The 20,201-nt window shown below is 42.2% G+C and overlaps 1 protein-coding gene across 1 annotated transcript in view; it reads right to left on the reverse strand.

Annotated features, from left to right (window-relative positions):
* Window positions 1–20,201, reverse strand: part of VWF (von Willebrand factor) — a 1,005,270-nt gene that overhangs the window by 106,511 nt on the left and 878,558 nt on the right. Inside the window, exons 45-46 of the mRNA XM_069628335.1 lie at window positions 12,501–12,684; window positions 4,477–4,517 (exon numbers count right to left, since the gene is read on the reverse strand). Of these exons, the coding sequence (XP_069484436.1) occupies window positions 4,477–4,517; window positions 12,501–12,684 (225 nt within the window). The remainder of the gene's footprint in view (window positions 1–4,476; window positions 4,518–12,500; window positions 12,685–20,201) is intronic.

The raw sequence follows: 20,201 nt of genomic DNA on the forward strand, positions 1-20,201 counted from the left end.
GAACATTCTGCACCAACAACATATGTTGAAAAGGAGGCCTATAGCAAGAAGTCTGATAGATTTTGCTGATTTGACAAGAGGAATCGAGTTTGAAAATTGTGCAAACTCCAAGACTGAGAGCTTTTTCATACGGCATGGAAAATGCCCCTAAGGCATTAAACCAGGGAGAGATTTCAGGACTACTAACAAAGCAATACAATTGATGCATTTGGTTTTTTCATCCATTACATTTGAAACACTATAGATTTATGCACAGACTTCCAGCCAGCATGCATTCAATAAAGTTGTCTTAATTGCTGCAGCAGTAGCATTGAGGTCAACCATAATTTGAGTATTGTCTGCTTATGAAGAAAAACACATATCAAATATAGACAAACACTTGGAGAGGGGCCGGAGAAAATCAATAACAAACATTGAGGCATGAGAGAGCCTTCTGGTGCATTGCAGGTGTCAGAGAAGAAGTCATCTAAATTGAAATCCTGGATTTTGCCCTTTGAGAAGAAAGACGGTCAGCAGAGGATGGTGCTCCTAATGCCAACGCTCTCACCGAATTCCATGGCCGACCATGTCAAATGTCGAGAGCATATCGGGAGGATCAGGGCCCCTGATGCTTCATAATCAAGGATTTATCCGATATCAGCTTCCATTGTAAAGGTCACGGTCTTGTTACTCCGGCCAGGATGAAAGCAGAGTAGGCAGTTGTCCCGCCGTTGGAACTTCTCAACAAGATATTTCAACTTCCCCCAAAAAAAGGGTCCTAGAACTAAAATGGACAGGCTGTTCTTGCCAGTGTTGCTTGCCAGGGATCATTAGGGGGCCCAGGAGGCTTGGCAGAACCATGCAGCAATTTGAATGTTAGACAGAAGATTTGGCATCAGGCTTTGGGAGAGGGGGCATTCATAGAAAGTTCTAATATTCTCCACTTGGCTGAAAAACACTGTTGTAACCTTATTGCAAACATCAGTTCAAGCTGGAATGGCTCTAACACATGCTGAGGGGGCTATACATTTGGCTATTAGTTTAAATATGGCTAGTTATAGTGTTATATTGCTAGAATCTGTTATCCAGGAAGGCTTCTATAGACAGAACCTTTTTCCTTTGTATAGTTTCTGACGGCAACGTTGAGGACACGCTTCGACTCATTGTTGCACTTCTTCCGACACTTTTCTATATCCTTGATCTTTAACGCATCCTTCGCCAAATCCTGGGTCAATCAGGGGTGAGATTTTTACTAGGGTATGTGTTTAGGGTTTCATCTTTAATGCTAACATTAGATTATATGTTAATTATATGGTAAGTCAATTAGGGCTGAGACTCTTGCAGTGATAAATCATCAAATTGTGATTATCAGTATATGCTGCCAGGTGTTTACTGTCATGGTTGGAGTGATGCATATGTACGCCATTAGAGCCATCTGCAATTCCACTTAAATACTGAACACCATAGCGATGGGAACAGCATCAGAAATACATCCCATTAGCCCCAGTGATCTAATCATGGTAGGAGGTTATTCATCGGGGCGGAAACCTCAATGGCCTCCCCGTAGCACAGTTAGAAAGGAAGAGTTCAGAGAGCTTAACTGAGTTCATGAATGAAGTTGATCTTACCTGAGAAATAATGGCATATGGGAAAATGGCATGTTATTCCTCGGGATGAAGAGCAGGCTTAGGACCTTATTAAATAACTGATACAAGTAAAGGAACGGAATGGCAGAAATCTGATTATACTCAGAATTAATTGCACAACTCCAGATTGCGGGAAGCATTGTATATCAACAAGCTATATATGATATCAACAATTTCATAATTGAGGAAAGGTTTAAGTGAGTTTGTAAGAATGCAATCTCCTCAATGGATTCACCTAGTTTGCAATCAGATGTAACGTTATGTTAAATCACTTTAACATATGCCGCCAATTTATAGAGCTTTTTAAAACTTTTGAGTATTTAAGTGCATGCACAGCGGGCCACTAGCAAAGCCTCATTTTAAATACCATGGGCTATTAAAGACCTCTTTGAAAGAAAAATAACGATCTACACCATTTACTAAGGCCCTGATTCATGGAATTATTTGCGGGTGAAACAGGGATTTGCGTGCCATTCTGCCTGCAAATCCCCATTCTTCAAACATGAATTTCCATGCGAAATGGCATGCAAATCCCCATTTTTCATGCAAATAATTCCATGAATCAGGGCCTTAGTGCGTGGTTTAGATCGTTATTTTTCTTTCAAACAGGGCTTTAATATCCAATGCCATTATAGCACTAGCAGGGTAACCGCCGGACTCGTAAAGACGCCCATTGTTTTTTATTGCATGCTTTGCAAGCATGTTCAAGATAACGAAGAACCATTATAATGCATTGCAGAGAGACAGGGGCGTTGCTAGGGGGGGGGGCTAAGGGGGTTATAGCCCCTGATCTTTTGGTTGTAGCCCTGGATAGAAACTCAGGAGCTACAGCCAAAAGACTAGCTAGCCCCCAGTCCCAACAGTTCCGACATCAGCGTAGCCCCGGGTCTTTTCCAGACCTAGCAACTCCCCTGCAGAGAGATGATCTTAGGATAGATATTGATGGGAAGAGTTGTGCTTTGAGCTATTTTCAGTAAAGGGATTTGCTAAAGGGCCCTTCACATGCATGCTTTTGTGCTCCAAGAACTACTCATGATCACACTCTTAGTATCATCTTGGTAGATGCTTTTAATTTGCACATAGAGGTACAGGTTTAACCTTTCTTCAAGTACAATAGGATTTACAATTTATTATGTTTGAATGTAGATTAGGGTCTTGAAGGTGATGCTGGCCTGCCTTGGCTATTGGTGGAATTAATACAGAATTGATCATATATGAATAAATATACTAACCCTGTGCAGTCTCTCCCATGCCTGATCCTCTATGGCATTCACCCCCGGAGGTGGGGGGCAGTCATGACCTTTAACAGCCCACCAGCCTGAGCCCAGAGAGGTCCTAGCAAAGCGAGGTCCTCAGCGAGGGCTGTGGGTCATTAAAGGCCATGTCCGCCCCCCACAGCAGGGGTGAAATCCATTCGCAACCGAGGGTTAAAAGAAACAAAAATGGCTGCCGCCGCCATAGGGAAAAGGGACTAAGTTCCTTTTCCATTTCTATGGTCGCATCTGGGAAACAAAAGGAGCGCCTGGACCAAAGCCAAAAGCTCCAATCCAGTGGGGAAGTGAGGAGGAAAGGAGGAGGAATAGCCAGAATTGTCTAACAAGTGGGGCCTGAAGCTAATGTAGTTGGGCTGACTGCAGTGATATAACATCTGTAAATGACCACTCAGTGGTGCGGAGTGGGCATTTACAGAATTTGGGTGGGCCTTGCCCGCTCAGGCCCTATCCTGTCTATGACTCTGGGGTTGGGGTGGAGAAGGGGTATGGATTGTTTGAGGGGGGGCCAGGCCTGTTGACTCCCCACATTCAAGCTTGAAATGTGTTGCCACAGGAGCAGGCAGTAGTTACTGTTTTGCACCCATAAAACACAGTTTCTCATTTAGTAAACTGTCTTCTCCGGGTGTAAATATAATTTTAAGCACTGAGAGCAATCGCCAAGGGCGTCTGAAATTCAGATTTTTTAAGAAATGCAATGTTAAGATACAATGGCTACTGCACGCAATTTCTTCTGTCCAGGTAGGCTAGAGAAACAGCTGAGTGGGTTAACAGCCTGCTACAAGCACCTGTGTAATCTGAGGGTCATATAATTACCACCATTCCTTGTATCTCATTGTATCTCTTATATTTTCCCCTTTTCCATTAATCTAAAGACTTGCCTGGGTACTCCTCACAGTTGGCACCTATGCTGCCAATGAAACATTGGTGGTCACTTTGAGAAGTGGGTGATCTTGGCAGTAGGTGCAGGTGTCACTCACACATGATTATTTTGTGCATGGTAGTGAGTGCTAGCCGGGCCAGCATGAGTGCACGCATTCTGTTTTTCTTTTGCAGGCTGGAAACATTCTGTTGTACCACCAAGTGACTGTGTAGACCACCCAATCAACAAATAATAACTGCAAAGGAGGCAGGCCATACACGGTTTTAAATGTATGATTTTGTAATGTGCCAAACAGGGGAGTTGCTAGGTCTGGTAAAGACCCGGGGCTATGCTGATGTCGGAACTGTTGGGACTGGGGGCTAGCTAGTCTTTTGGCTGTAGCTCCTGAGATTCTATCCCCGTTAGCCCCCCCTAGCAACGCCCCTGGTGCCAAAGCATATATAAATTATTATTATTTATTATTGCTTGTATTTGTAGCTGTATCTGCACGTGTACTATACCTGAATTGGCATTTGAATTCGAAGTGGAATTTGTTTTTGAACTTGTATAGGAATTCGGTACCTATATTCGTATGTACTCGTACATGCACTTATATTTGTGTTTGTATTTGTATCTGTTTCTACTATTGGTTTGAAGCTTTTATGTAATGTTTATGTAACTGAAAACAAATAAATAAATAATATATGTATAGTCTTACCCCAATTATAGTTCCATTCAGAAGACAACCATCAACAGGCTCTGGAAAACAAACCAGACACAAACATTAATATTAGTTAATAGATGTTTCCGCTATTAAAGAAGGTGTTAAGGCAAACCAGTATGGCCTTAGCCCAGATCACAAGTAGGTTCCTCCCTGTGCGCATCTCTGATGTGCATATACAGGCCTGAATTTCTGAAGATTTTTGCTAGTGCACAAATATGTGCAGTGTAGCGGTCATAGCCTCACATTTGTGAACACATCGATATTCATGTACGTTTGGGCTCATAAATTGGACCAAAGCCCTGGCTTTTCTCTGCACCTCTTTGGGAGATGTGGCAGGGTGTGTGCAAATCAGCATGACTTGATGCTGCCTCTAATACATTGGTTCCCTTTGTTTTGGAGTCACCAAAGTATTTCTTTCAGATGAGCAATTCCACACTGTGGGCCCTGTAAAGGGGATCATGCAGGAATGGACTCCAAGCTAGCTTCCGTCTTCCGCCCAGTCGATGCTGGGACCCACTGAATAGCTCCAATTCAACCAAGACCTAGCTATTAGGCATTTATGTGGCCGTGCAGCACAGTGGTGATATGCCCGCCCGTCGGGGTCTCTAACAATGCCAGGTTTCTTTTGTGAATAAGCCGACACCTATGCATTCTGTCCAATTCTGCAACTTTTTATGGCACACCACTTGCACAACTCGGAGCTGTGCAGGCTTCATTGATTTAAGTCATGTTCTTTTTTTAAAAAAACATTATTATTCACATATTTCATAAAATGTATTAAAAAAAAAAGCAGACAACTTAACCCCCACCCCAAGCCCACCAACATAATCACAGAATTAGTAACAATCCAGAAACTTGCCCCAGATATTCTCAAACTGCTTATTTTTCTTCTGATGTCTATAGATCACTTTCTCCATCCCCGCAAGTTTGGAGATCTCATCAATCCATGCGCTCTCCTGAGGACGCGTCCTCGGCTTCCAATGTCTCAAAATCAATTTCTTAGCCCTCAATGAGCCCCTAAACAACCACTTCCTCTGTGCGACAGTCAAACCATAGACAAGCTCGTCATCACCCAATATCAAGGTCTCAAAATCATAATCCAGGGACAATCCCAGCACACTGTTAAAAACCAAGGTCGATTTCCCCCACAAATGCCTCACGTTTACGCACTCCCACATCATGTGTTCCAATGCTCCCACTCTGTGGGAACATCCCCAGCACGCCTCCATATTGGTCACACCTTGCTTATACAAGTGCTTGGGCGTCCAATAGAGCCTATTCAGAATCTTATCCTGCCCGGATCTCTCTCCCAAAGTGATAGAAGAGAAAGCCGTATTCCTAGGGACATTCGCCCATGTACAATGAGACCACTTCTGCAATAAAGCAATATTGCTATTGAGGGCACTGGTGACAGCTGGTCTGGCGGGTTTGTGGGTGGGTCTTGCCCTATGTGTCTGGCGCCATCTGAGGACCTTGCGCACTTGGTATTTTTCTGTCCAGCATATGCAAAGCCTAGAGGTCTGTTCTTATGGCCCCTATTGCAGGAACTGGCCTTTGTGCAGGACCGGCCAGCATTAATGCTTTTGCTGTGGGCAGAGTCACTGCGTTTGGACTGGTCCTTGCTGACATTTCTGAAATCTGTACATTATTTACGGAAAAGAAAAGTTGAGCCTTGTGCTCTGAAATGAATTCAGGTATACCTAGTATCTGATCATGCCATACTTGGTAAATGTATCAAATGTTCTGTATCGTTTTATGGACTGTCTTGTGCAAATCCGAATAAACATTATAATGATGAGCATTGCTATTTGATCGATACAAAATCATTTTGTAATACTTGTGTAATGGCCCTCAACCTCAGCTTGAGCATTTAACCATCCAAAATCAATCCCTCCTGTCTCTGAAACTTCTGCAATAATCCTCTTCAGAGTGCAAAGCTCCTGAATTGTGCCATCTGGAATATGCCAGATGGCCCTCAGCTGATCATAGGTAAGTCACTTTCCACCTGCCCTAAGATCTCCTATCCACTGGACACAGTCATTATGTTTTGAGATGATTGTGATGGAGGTAAACATGAATACTTTAGTTCACAGCACAGCAAAACTGGCTTCCGAGTGCCTGAACTGGGTTTTCAGACCACTTACTCTTTGCAGCCAACATGTACTTTCTTTCAATAATGGGTAAGCAGTAGACGGTAAATGAGCAGAAATGTCTCTAACTTACCATATACATATAATTAAGCACGTGTTATGCAGGCAGGAGGCCACCAACAATAGGACTTATGTGCAGTTAGGACCCCTGCAAGCAATTCTGTTCTTTTGCAAAACAAAGTGCAAAAGTAGAGTAAAAGAAGGTGAAATTGCTTTACTTGTACTGTCCTTCGGTAAAGCTGCCTGTAAATAACACTTTTCAGATGGTATTTAAAATGGATTACTATAATATCCACCAGCTTTTGGAATTAAGAGCAGGCAGATCTCACAAGAATCCATTTGTTTTACACTTGCATGAAAATCTCATTCAGGCATACAACAAGGTTGTTTTGCAGGTGGCACAAGACGGACGAGGGGGAAACATATTCCCCACCCATCTCCAACTCCTCCTGCAAAACCTTTCCAAAATGGTCCAGAGAGATACACCAAAGCGTAATCGAGTTTACGCCTTGGTTTTATGCCTACTCTTACAGCTCAGAGCTCAGCTCCAATGTGCATTAATATTGCTTTGAGTTAAGGACAAAACACGCACACAATATTATAATAATGATGCTGGAAATTGTATTACAAAAATACGAAAACCAACCTAACATGAGTTCAACAATAGAGACGTTTACTAAAACAACTCCTTCCTTTTTTTTATTTACCTCCATTGATTAATACAAAGCAACAGCTAGGCGCTTCCTGTATTCCCAAAAAGGACATGTAATGAAGTAAAACAAATAATGAACACCCAAGGATGGTATTTCCCAGAGGGATTGGAAGCGTACACGGACATTGTGCATGTTGTTCTTTTGAGCTGTCAAGACAAGGGCCTAGGAAATCATGATGAGATAGTTAAGGATGAGGTGATGTGGGAGTCATAGTTTTTTCTCTTTGTTTTCTGACTTCCTTTTTAATTCAGCATCGGTTTATGTCCCCAAAACAATGCCTTTGAGCTTCCTTGTAGGGTGACGCGAGACACAGTTCCCATTGTGTCTCGCATCGTCCAACATGGGGTGCTGAATAAAAACAAAGTAAGAAAACAAAGAAGAACGATCTGACCCTCTTTTTCTATATACATCCAAATTGTTTTAGGAAATAAAATAAAGAGAAGGGAAAAAACTGATGAAAGCGGGGATTGAGAAGAATTTAAAATAAGTTGCCCCAAACATGCAGGAACAATAAAGAGTTTTCAACACAGTGAACAGGGGTTTCTTGTAAACTGTCAATAAACCACATATACTAGAAGAAATGTTATGTACTGATGAAGGCCCTGTCATCAGATGAAAATGTCCTGTACAGACATTTAGGGCCCGAAACACAATGTGTTGACCAAAAGCCTGACTAAAAACATCTGAGTCAGTTGTCCTAATTGTTTGATTTGGCAATTACCGTGATGTATCAAACTCTCTGTATGAAGATATGAAACTAGATTAAAATCCAAAGCGCGTGGAATCATCCAGACATTTTTCCCGAACAATCTCATTGTAATACATGAAAAGTTTAACATGTGTCTTGGTGTTCTAGCTTGTAAATTCACCAGAACAGCTTGTGTTGTGGTATAAAACAAGGAATTATTCATCACGTTTGTTACTAACCCCACAGTGTGATATGTTTTTTAAAAAGAAATTGTGTTGGTACGTCCATGAGAACTGGTACATGGACGGTACCCACTATTGGTGATTGTGATATAAATTGTTTTTAGAAACATTATTAGATTTATTGTTAATGTGCAGTAGATTTATTTATCCGAAGCAGCGAACATAACTCAAGGTTATTAATAGCATGGAAAAGGTAAGGGTAGCCTGTCTCCTTTGCTTGTCTCAGATTATGTTGTCTCTTTCCTTCATGAGACAGGCCCAGTTATCAAACAAGTTGGGAAGTACCCACAGTTAACTCTACTGATTTACCTACAGCCAAGAGCTGGAGGTAACTCAGGCACCCCACCGGCAAAACACAGCTACTATTACCAGCATTTACTACCGGCAATGCCCCCACAGAGTCCAATGGGGCTCCATAGAATGGGGATTGAAAAACTTTCCCGCCATTTGTAATCTGCCGGTAATCCCGGCAAACCAAGTGGCGAGAACGGTACTACCGTTTTTGGTGGTATTCCGCCTGATTTACCAGCGGGATACCACCAACCTTATAAAGAGGCCCAAAGGCTTTAGCTCACTGGCTGCTACTAGTCTATATGCTGTTTTTGCTGAGTTTTTGAAAGACAGGCTTTTAAATATCACTTCATAGTAGTGCAGTTTTCACAAGTGATTTGGTGATTCTATGGCTGGGTCCACTAGTCACAAAAAGTACAATCGAATCATGATTTTAACATAGCCACAAACAATATGCATGAGGAAATTGCACACACCAGAACATCTGATACTGATTGTGTCCACATTCCACAGGTGCTATTCTTCAGTGGGTTGATGACATCACCCCTTGTGAGGACCATTCAGGGATTAGATGGTAAGTGGTTGGATTTTCTGAAGTGTGGAGAGTTATGAAACGTGGAATACTGTGATTTGACTGAAGGTTAGCTGCTGTGCACACGCCTACTGGAAACTTGAGACTTTTGTATGGGTACCCTGGTTTCTGCTTCTCTTAGCCTCTCTCCCAGTCACCAAACCTATTTCCATCTCTTCCCATCCAGCCTTGAAAGCATATAACCCATTATATCTTCTAGTATGTGTTTTCCTCGATCTTAATAAATGTTATTTATCTTTTGATTATGTATAACTACTTTTTAAATCCTATATAGGGACAAATGTGCTTCAAAATTCATTATTGTGGCCCACATTTTAAAACTGTTGTTTTAAAGACAGCGAGCCACCAAGCTCTGTTTCGTGTCCTATGGCTTTCTCACACAATGTAATTTGATGGCACTATGAAAAACATTTCCAGGGCCACATTTTGTTCCTCGTCCATCCCTGAAGGTTAGGTATAAAGCGAAAGCTATTCCCCAGTGTCCTTCTTTACTTATTGTGTCAGTGTGGCCTATTTTTAGCATTGAAGTACAAATTAAAAGTATGGGCGCGACTTCTGCACCACTTTGTACAAGGATCTCCAATGTATATTCAATGAAGCAGAGGATTTATTTGTTTATCAGGAAGTAGAAATAGTACTAGTAGTAGACACGAAAAAACATATATTTTTGACCAATGTCTTTTAGAAAGTATTTATAGATGACCCAACACAAACAATTTTTCACAGTTTCATTGGAAGGCCTCAGTTTATGGAAATCAGACTATTGCTACATTTTATTGGAAATGCAAAAACACATGGGTGTTTCGATCACACAAAGTGCACTTTTGTGATATGATTATGACAAGAAAACACCTATTATGAAGCATACAACACTCTGTTGGACTTGTCACACTTTGATTTGGTCCAGTGGGTGAGTTTCCAGCCGCGGAGCCCATAGACCAGAGTTCTGATCCATGCTTTTCCTCATTCCACATCAGCTTTTAACTCTTCTTTGTTCCTCAAGGCTGAGATGTCTGCTTGTCGTCTCACTGTAGCATGTGCGTTTGCCCTTTGACTCAAAGGGAACACTGTCCACCCTCGGATCTGTGCCCTGAGGTAGATCGTTGATGTCTTCACTTATTATTTTGTCAGTGCTGGTGCGGCTCTTAGGGTTGCAGGCCAATTAAAAGTACCCTTGTGACATCTCTGTCACCAAGCATGAGAACCTCTGATTTTTCCTCGAAGATGCAAAGGGGTTTTTCTTTTATCCAGTAGTAGACATGGTCCGAGTGGATGATTGCCCAGTTCTCATTATCCTTGTCAAAGCAGAGGTAGATCATGTGTTGTCAATATACATAGAATTACTTACAAATGTATAGACAATACTGCAGAGGTGCTGCCCGACGAATACAATAAATCAATTAAAAAGTACATGGAGACTATAACCTAGGCATGCTACAGGTTGCTTTTCTCCCAGATAATTTGATGGCTAATGAGCTAGGACTGGACAAAAGTGTTGGCTGAGGATCTCATCTATGTCCTTCTAATATTAATTAAAATGTTCTGTCTTCCCTGGTACAGCAGAATCCTGAGAAGTTGTCAACCATTTCAAAATGAGTGGTAGCCTTCATTTAGTTTGAATGGGAGGTACTCTGTGGAGTCTGCTAGCGTACGTGGTAGCCTTCATTTATTAAGAATGGGCGGTACTCTGTGGAGTCTGCTAGCGTACGTGGTAGCCTTCATTTATTAAGAATGGGCGGTACTCTGTGGAGTCTGCTAGCGTACGTGGTAGCCTTCATTTATTAAGAATGGGCGGTACTCTGTGGAGTCTGCTAGCGTAAGTGGTAGCCTTCATTTATTAAGAATGGGCGGTACTCTGTGGAGTCTGCTAGCGTACGTGGTAGCCTTCATTTATTAAGAATGGGCGGTACTCTGTGGAGTCTGCTAGCGTACGTGGTAGCCTTCATTTATTAAGAATGGGCGGTACTCTGTGGAGTCTGCTAGCGTACGTGGTAGCCTTCATTTATTAAGAATGGGCGGTACTCTGTGGAGTCTGCTAGCGTACATGGTAGCCTTCATTTATTAAGAATGGGCGGTACTCTGTGGAGTCTGCTAGCGTCATTTCCTTTACTCTGAATCCTGATAGTAGAGGTGTAATATGTACATACTCCTCAGGATGTATGGTAACTCTACTTTCAAGGATTTTATTACCATTTGGTCTGGTTGAGGTAGGTAGGTAATTGGTTGGTAGTTGGTTGGCACCTTGGATTAGGCCTTGGGCCTTGTTCTGCAGTATGATAATTGCATGGCTCAATTGGACAAGACCTATTCAATGCACAAGGTATGTTTTGGGATGTTGGGAGCAAGCGAAGGAAACAATGGTTTGATACATCCTGTAGGGAATAGCTGTGGAACCATCTTAGATATCGTGGGGTTCATGTTCAAAACCTCACCCAAGTACATAGTTTGTAATTGGAAGAATTTGATTATAGGATCCTGGGAATGTAAGGAAGGTCTGGAGAACGTTTGAAGTTGTTTCCTATGACTTGTATACATGTTTAACTGTGTTGGACCACAGGTTAATAGCTCATCATAGCCTGCTGGAGTTGAGTTAGGGGAGATTTTAGTGCACCTCGATTTTTCAGTAATGAAGACCTGTTTACATTGTCAGCAGATAAGCTACGCCTGGTTAATAGGGGGGGCAGAGAAGGCACTTGCCCTCTACTTGATGCTTTGTGATACCCCATTGTGGTTATTCTCCATCATGCTTTGTCAGAATCAGAATGTCAGCAGTGCCACTGGTATTGCAAATCCTGGTTTGTCTTTTTCTAATTGGCCCGCTTTAAGTTGAACCGTTTGATTCCCCCAGGAATAATCACTGTTTGTTTTTTCTTCATTTAAAGGGTGAACACTCTCTCAGAGTATTGGCTTTGGTGAGCTCAGTGGATCCCCCGAGTTAGATTCTTCATATTAGTCTCCAATGAATGGGTGACTTTGCCAGGTAGCATATGAGCAACACACCTGAAAGGCAACCCTAATCACCAGCTAGCACTGCCCTCGCCCTGTCAGATTTTCTGTCTACTAGTCCAAAGAGGTATCATACAAATTATGTCTGCCATTATTTTGCAATGTGTTCAACAACAGGCACAGTATTTTACACCTTCCCTGTCTCATTTCAAACTGAATATGTGCATTGTGCTGGCTGGGCAACAGAGCTGCCCTTCTCATTGATTGCAAACACACACGCCATTTTAACGTAATGCTTATTCCGCTCACAAACTGCCCTTTACAATTATATGCAGTGGCTAAGCGTGCAAAACAAAACTATTTGAGTAATAAACAGCACTGGACATCAATGCTTACCGCACGAACAAGATGGGCAACAGCCAGAGTATCTATTGCACCGAAGCTCAAATCCCACCGGGCACCTGTGTGTATCCACTTGGGTGCACGACACGTTCTTCTGCACAGCAAAAACGTCCTCGTCCACCTGCATGCACTCGTGGACTATGCATGGGTCGTAAAGTGAATTCCACATGTCCCCAACCTACAGCATAAGAGGAACACAACAGGATTACCAACTACACACACCATCCATTTTACACTGCTGATACATGCAGCCATGTTCTCGAGATGATGGCACTTCAAATTATCAGTATGGTTTGTAGTCTGTGCACATTTGCATGCAGTGCCTAGGATACTTTTATGTTAACAGAAAATATATATTTGTATGCTATTCAAAGGGAGAATAATGACAAGAGTCAATAAAACGAATTCGGCCATAACAATATTATAATAAGTAGTGTAATATTAATAATAATAGTAATAATAATAATAATGTATTATTATTATTATTATTGCTATGATTATACAAAATAATGTAATAATGTAGCATTATCATTAATATTATAAATCATAATTATGTATTTGATGTGATATAGTTTTATATACAGATAAAACTTTACACATTAATCCAAATACAATCAACTAGAATTAATGTTCTCATAAATAAATGAATACAATTAGACATAAGATAATTAGATGAAAATTAAAATAGTATAATGTACTGCATTATACACAAACACAATTTCCAATTTGTCGCATCCTGTCTCAACATATATTATAACTAATAAGCAGCTAAAGCCTATATCATATCAAATAAATAATAATAATAATTAATCATAGTAATAGTAAGCTACAAAGTAAACTAGAGAATACTATTAAAAATAAAACAGTTTTCAGAAGTATATTTCCACTCATATTTTACAATAGAAACATGAACCTGAATTATAATATAAATAAAACAACATTTTTATTTCCTTCTTGGCCGAGTTTTGAACTCTAGATTGAAACTTAAAAGAACAGCCCCTATAAATAAAAATGCGCACAACAATTCCTGAATAAAGCTGATTATGGACAGATATTCTTGTCATATTTAGAAAAATAGGAAGTGAAATAAATGAAATGGAAATATTGACATTTAATGTCCTGTTGCCTTTCCACAAGTCCTAACAGAGAGGAGGAAAAGCCTGTTCCACCCATCGCCCCTATGGATAAATTCCCCAGATAGTCATTAGCCCCCAGCACTAATATCGGTGGAAGGCTGGGACCAGAGGCCCAACAATGAGGCTGAATCAAATATTGAATGCCACGTTTGGATAAACGCTGAATAAAGATGGACTAACAGAGATACTGGACCGTTTTGGAATCTCCATTAATGGCATACAAGAAGTGGGTTCAGAATCCAGAAAGCTGATGGTGGCAAATGGCTCAGTGAGCTATCAAATAACATACATCTCAAAATCAGTGGATTAGATGCTTTAGAGAAATCATCTACAGTAAAAGGAACCATGGTGCAAGTCTGGCTACCTCACCGACCAGATTGAATCCAGCCTTGGTAGACTGGCTATAAAAGAAGACAACCTCCTCGAGGCCATTGAAGAAGTGGTGCGCAACCAGGCCTGGCATGTTGCCCAACAACTGTTGTAAATCTCAGAAAAAGCAGTCGGCCCCCAACCTTAGCAACTCTTCGTGATCTTCATGCAAAAGCAAGAATCTCCTGTTTCCTGGTCAAAGAGCCTGACTGTCCTGATTAATAATAAAGGGTCACAAAACAATCTGACCTCCTATCAAGCAATACGCGGTACGGGTCTAAAACAATCTTCAGAAGGAGAATACCAAGTGGCGTGCATGAACGGACAAACCAAACCCTGTCCCCAGTAAAAGTATACATTCAAAATGGTTTCTCCACAATGTTCACCCCATCATTAGTCAATAAGAAAATCTAGCACAGAAAATAAATGCCCTTATATCTGATGTTCAAGACTTCATCCAGGTTTTCGACACGATAAACAGGGATACAGTCTGATGGAAGATGTTAGACTAAGACAGGGTATGCTACTGAGATTTATAACATGCTTTGCTGCCATACGCAGGGTCTCTGTGCACTCTGGAGAATATGAAGCATCGGTGGTTTGCTAGGTTTGAGGGGAAAGTGCTAAAATGCAAGATAGTGGCATGTAAGATGTTTGGTGAGATATAGGGTGTTATAGTTTGATGTCTGTTAGGGGGATATAATATTATTGTAAGCGAGTAGTTTGCCCGTCTCTGCATAGTGTGTTTAGCAGGGAAGCTGAGAAAGTTAGTATGAGAAGATTGGTGGAGGGCCCCATGGACAATTCAAAAGGTCTATCTGACGTGTCAGTGGTGGCATCTCAATGGGAATGCTCCTTGGGTGATGTCTCGGTAGCAAGTTACTTGTGAGGGAACCTCTTTAGGTATCCTGGTGTTGATTGGTACCTCTGGCTGTACACAGTGTTTGGTGACTGGTCCTCGATGAGAGTGAGGGAACACAGGGTGGGCATATGGGTATCAGAGGGTACAAAAGAAACAGTTGGTGTGAAAAACTACTGAGGAGAGTTTAGACAGGGATTGCAGATAGGGCAGAGTCCACGTAGAGTCGCCAGCAGCCAATCACCGTACTACAAGGTCATGTGACTTGTAGGAGCCAATAACACAGATATTACATTGGGCATCGGGAGCAAACCTCAGAAGGAACTGCAATGGGGATTAGAGGGAACATCACACTGGGGCACACATAACATTGTAAAACTAGGTTAATATTCCATTATAGGAGAATTTACTGTGGGATACAGGGGTGAATAATTACTGTGGCAGCACAGTGAGGAATATCAAACTAGTGCCAAAGGGAACAATATCACAGTGGTGCAACAATTATGGTGGAGTACAAAGGAGAATAATCATACAAATACAAAAATTGCAGTGGGGACCAATTATGGTGGGGCAGCATGGAGCAAAAATGCAACTGGCTAAATTATTGTTTTGACACCAAGAGACAAGATCACAGAGAGACAAAAGGGAGCTAAATCACAATGGCCAACAATTGTTGTCAGATACCATGAAGACAAATAATGGGACAACCATTGTTGTGATGCAGAAGAAAGCAAAATCACAGTGGGGCATCAGAGAGTACAATCTCAGTTGTAAAACAACGATTGAGCTACACCAGACAGCACTATCTCAGTTGGATACCGGGGAGAAAAGTCATAGAGTGGCACAAAGTATTGTGAGACAACAGGGGAAACATTACACTGGGACACCAGGAACAAAATCACAGTGGGACTTCAATTATTGTTGGATACCAGGGATAAGACCACTATAGACAGAGCACTTCTATCAATGATAATGAGTCTTTACACTGGCACCCACATACAGATATAAATAAGTCTGTCCGGCCAAAGAATTGCTTCAATTGAGAACTAGGTGGGAGTACAATAGGGCAGACTGTTGGCACCAGGACTCTTCAAACTGTAAACAGATGACATCTGGAAATGCCCCACGATGGCCAATGAAGAAGTACTGAAAACAAGCGGCATCAAAGTTGCAACCGTACTTTATCCGGATCATTCTGTATTGAGTCCAAGAAGACCACACGCCCTTAATTCCCTATTCAATTTAGCTGAGCAAAATTGAAAAGTCAAAAATCTTTTAATCCTAAAGAAATTGAAAATACAGATAATTGGAGGCTCTCACAAAAGACTATAAGTGATAACTTATGCAATCAATGGAAAATAAGCTGATACAAGGGAAGTCACACACCTTCAGTATTTGGGATTGCAATCTCTAATAAATTGATTGAAGGATGCCCTTACCAAAGCGGAGAATGCACCTAGGGGTAATCAAGTAATTTGCTGAAATGTTGGGGTTGAATGCCCCATATACGTAAATAAGGTTGCCAGCCAATGGGATGGAAAACTGGGATGATGAAAATGTAAAACAATATATAGCTACCTTCGGGAGGAAAACAAGGAAGGGACTTTTTTTATGCAAAATGCAGGCTCCAAAAAGATACTATAAATTGGGTTCCTCTGTACCGAGCAATAAAGAGACAAACTAGTGCAAAGGTTCATTTAGTGAACCAAAGCAGGAGAGAGATCAGCAGGAAACACTCGTCCAAAATGAAATCCGCCATGTTGCTGAAACCAAACATTGGCAGGCCTAGTGAAGTGTCAGGATCTTGCCCAAGTGTGATTCACATGCCAGGTCATTACACGGGTTGTCCACAAGAAAATGTAACAAAATATCCGCTTTTCATTGTGTTGCCAAAAGGAAAATTATTCATAAAGTACTGAGTAACAACAGAACCCTGGTAACGGGTGGCTGGCGATTACCATGGCAACGTTGGCATCCCTTGCATAGACACTTTTTCTCTTCCGTACGGAGAAGCGTCAGAAGAACGGTCACGTGATAATGGAAAGTTAAGCCCCTCCTACTCTCTCTGCGGTGCTTCTGAATTCATACCGCAAACCTAACCTGCGTTCCTGTGTTCCTCGTTTTGGACCCCTGAGTCCTGTTGCTCTTGTTTCCTAACCACCCTTGATAGTCTCTCATTGACTCTGCATTGTCTACTGGATTTGATCCACACGCCGATTCTGTACTTTGTTGCCCGCCTTGCTTTACTGAAACGGACTGCCTATGGAATTCTCTGATTCCTGATTTGTTCTGTGCCTCTCAACCCCTTACTGACCCGCACTGCTATTGGATCTGCTTTGGTTCTGGATTTGTCTCTCTTCACTCAATCCCATTCCGAGCTGGACAGCTAATTGTGAAACAGTACACTATTGTGCATACCAATTGTTTGATTAACGCATTTGTACTTGTGTTTTCTTGCAGCCACCAGCAGCTCATGTTTTATCCCACCTTTCAATTAATAGTCTTCTCTAGATGTTCATTTGTACATTAGTAGGAAGAGCTCTTCTCCTATACTACGGGGTCAACCACGCATCACCTAAGGGATTTGGAGGAGAGTTCTGACATACTAATGTTACCCTCTGAATGTACAAATGAACATCCAGATGGAGACTATTAATTGAAAGATGAGGTACAAGATGAGCTGCTGGTGGCTGCAAAAAACACAAGTACAAATGCGTTACTCAAACAATTGGTCTGCACAATAGTGTACTGTTTCACATTATCGTCTGGGATCCTTGCGTTCCAAAGCAGATGCTCTCTTGCGCATCCATGGGACGTCCTCCCCACGCAATTCAGAGGGTGCTCTGCTGCTTCCTAACCAAGTAATATGCAGTTGCTCTTTGCAGCCTTTACTCAAGTCTAACGTTCAGGCTTGGGTCAAGACTAGGCCACCTGAACTAACCGAATACATTATGGATGTGGTCCATTCCCTTCCTTATGTGCAAGGCATAATTTACCTCCCTGATAAGGCTACTCGCATTATGGCTATGAATTGGTGTCATGATTCTTTGTTAGCCGCACATCCTGGGAAAAGAAAAACACTGGACCTATTAAGGCAATGGTGTTGGTGGCCGACAATTGCAAGGGATGTCACTGAGTACCTTGGTTCTTGTGCTGTATGTGTGCAGTTCAAAAGTATGCATGCTAAACCGGCCTCTTGCAACCATTACCCATTCCTGATTGTCCTTGGGCTATGATTTCCATGGATTTAATTGTAGAATTGTGCACCATTAACAGATATGACACCATCTGGATCATCATTGACTACTTTACTAAAATGGCTCTCTTTGTCCCTTGCCTGGGTCTTCCAACTGCACCTGTTCTGGCAGACCTGTTTCTAAAGAACGTCTTTCGGTTCTTTGGACTGCCCGCCATATTGATATTTGATCGGGGGTCTCAATTTATCTCACACTTTTGGAGGGCTCCTACAGCCTCTTTCGGCATTGACGAGAAGCTTCCCAGCGCATATCATCCCCCACACTGACAGACAGACAGAGCGGGTGAACACAACATTAGAACAATACTTGTGTTTTCTCACGTTGCAACATCAAGACTCATGGCTTTCTGTCCTGGGGATGGCAGAGTTTGCATACAACAACTCTGTGCATACGTGTACTGGTTCCTCTCCCTTCTTTGCCCTTTATAGTCAACACCCGCGTACCTTCCCTATATCTTCTGTAGTTGGGTCTGGCAACAAAACGGCCTTGTGGCCTGTGTTAACAACCTCTAAGGTGTATAAGAATGTCAAGCAGCACCTGTTGGAAGCTCAGGAGCGTACGAAGAGGTTCGCGGATGCTCATCGCTCACCCGCTCCGGCTTATCTAGCTGGGATGCAAGTTTGGTTGTCTACCAAGAATCTTTGCATTCCCGGACGCAAGACTTTGCTTCCACGTTACATTGGTCCTTACCTATCAAGGAAATCATTAACCCCATGGCACTGCGTCTAGATCTCCCAGTTACTTGGAAAATACATCAGGTTTTTCACGTGTCATTGGTGAAACCCTGTCCTCCTCTACGAGGATACTGTCTCATCACTCCCCAGTAAGGGTATTAGGTTAAGATGAGTATGAAGTGAAGAAGATCCTTGACACAAAGGTATGGAGAGGGGTTTGTCTATACCTGATAGACTATGGTCCGGAAGACCGCATGTGGTTTCATTGCCGGTTTTGGTCCTCCTGGGGGGCGGGGGACCCTTTGGGGGAGGGTACTGTCAGGATCTCGCCCAAGTGTGATTCACATGCTAGGTCATTACCAGGGTTGTCCACAAGAAAACGTAACAAAATATCTCCTTTTCATTGCGTTGCCAAAAGGAAACATATTCATATAGCACTAAGTAACAACAGAACCCTGGTAACGGGTGGCTGGCGATTACCATGGCAACGTTGGCGTCCCTTGCATAGACCCTTTTTCTCTTCCATACAGAGATGTGTCGTAAGAACGGGCACGTGACATTGGAAACTTAAGCCCCTCCTACTCTCTCCGCAGTGCTTCTGAATTCGTTTTGCGAGCCTAAGCTGCATTCCTGTATTCCTCGTTTTCAACGCCTGAGTCCTGTTGCTCTTGTTTCCTAAGCAGCCTTAATATTGCCTCATCAACCCTGTATTGTCTACTGGATTTGATCCGCATGTGGATTCTGTACTTTGTTGCCCACCTTGCTTTACCGACCCGGACTGCCTACGGAATTCTCTGCTTCCTGATTTTGTACTGTGCCTCTCAACCCCTTACTGACCCGGACTGCTATTGGATCTGCTTTGGTTCGGGATTTGTCTCTCTTCACTCAATCCCATTCCGACCAGACTGCTAATTAGATTGTCAACGCAGAGCTTCTCTGTGAACTCAGAATTTTTTTTCGTTTCGATGCGCATAACATACTTGGACTAGAGACTTCCTTTGGTGTGTGTGGACACTTGTTAGTCATCTGCGTGTCATCGGTTCAGGTTTACCCTTGATTACCTTGCTGTCACGGACATTGCAGACTTTACCTTGACATCACGTTCTACTCGTATTACCTTGTTCTTGTCCCTAGAAGGCTACAAAACAGAATCCTGTCTTATGCGGTTATACCACTGCCACGCTAACCTTTTGAATCATCCTCTGATGTGTATAAATAACAGGTTAGCGTTTGCACTCTTGTGAAACAGTACACTATTGTGCATACCAATTGTTTGAATAACGCATTTGTACTTGTGTTTTCTTGCAGCCACCAGCAGCTCGTGTTGTATGCCATCTTTCAATTAATAGTCTCCTCTGAATGTTCATTTGTAAATTCAAAGGGGAACATTTGTAGGAAGA

The sequence above is a fragment of the Ambystoma mexicanum genome, chromosome 12, assembly GCF_040938575.1.
Source record: "Ambystoma mexicanum isolate Mex_15411 chromosome 12, UKY_AmexF1_1, whole genome shotgun sequence".
Classification (NCBI taxonomy): domain Eukaryota; kingdom Metazoa; phylum Chordata; class Amphibia; order Caudata; family Ambystomatidae; genus Ambystoma; species Ambystoma mexicanum.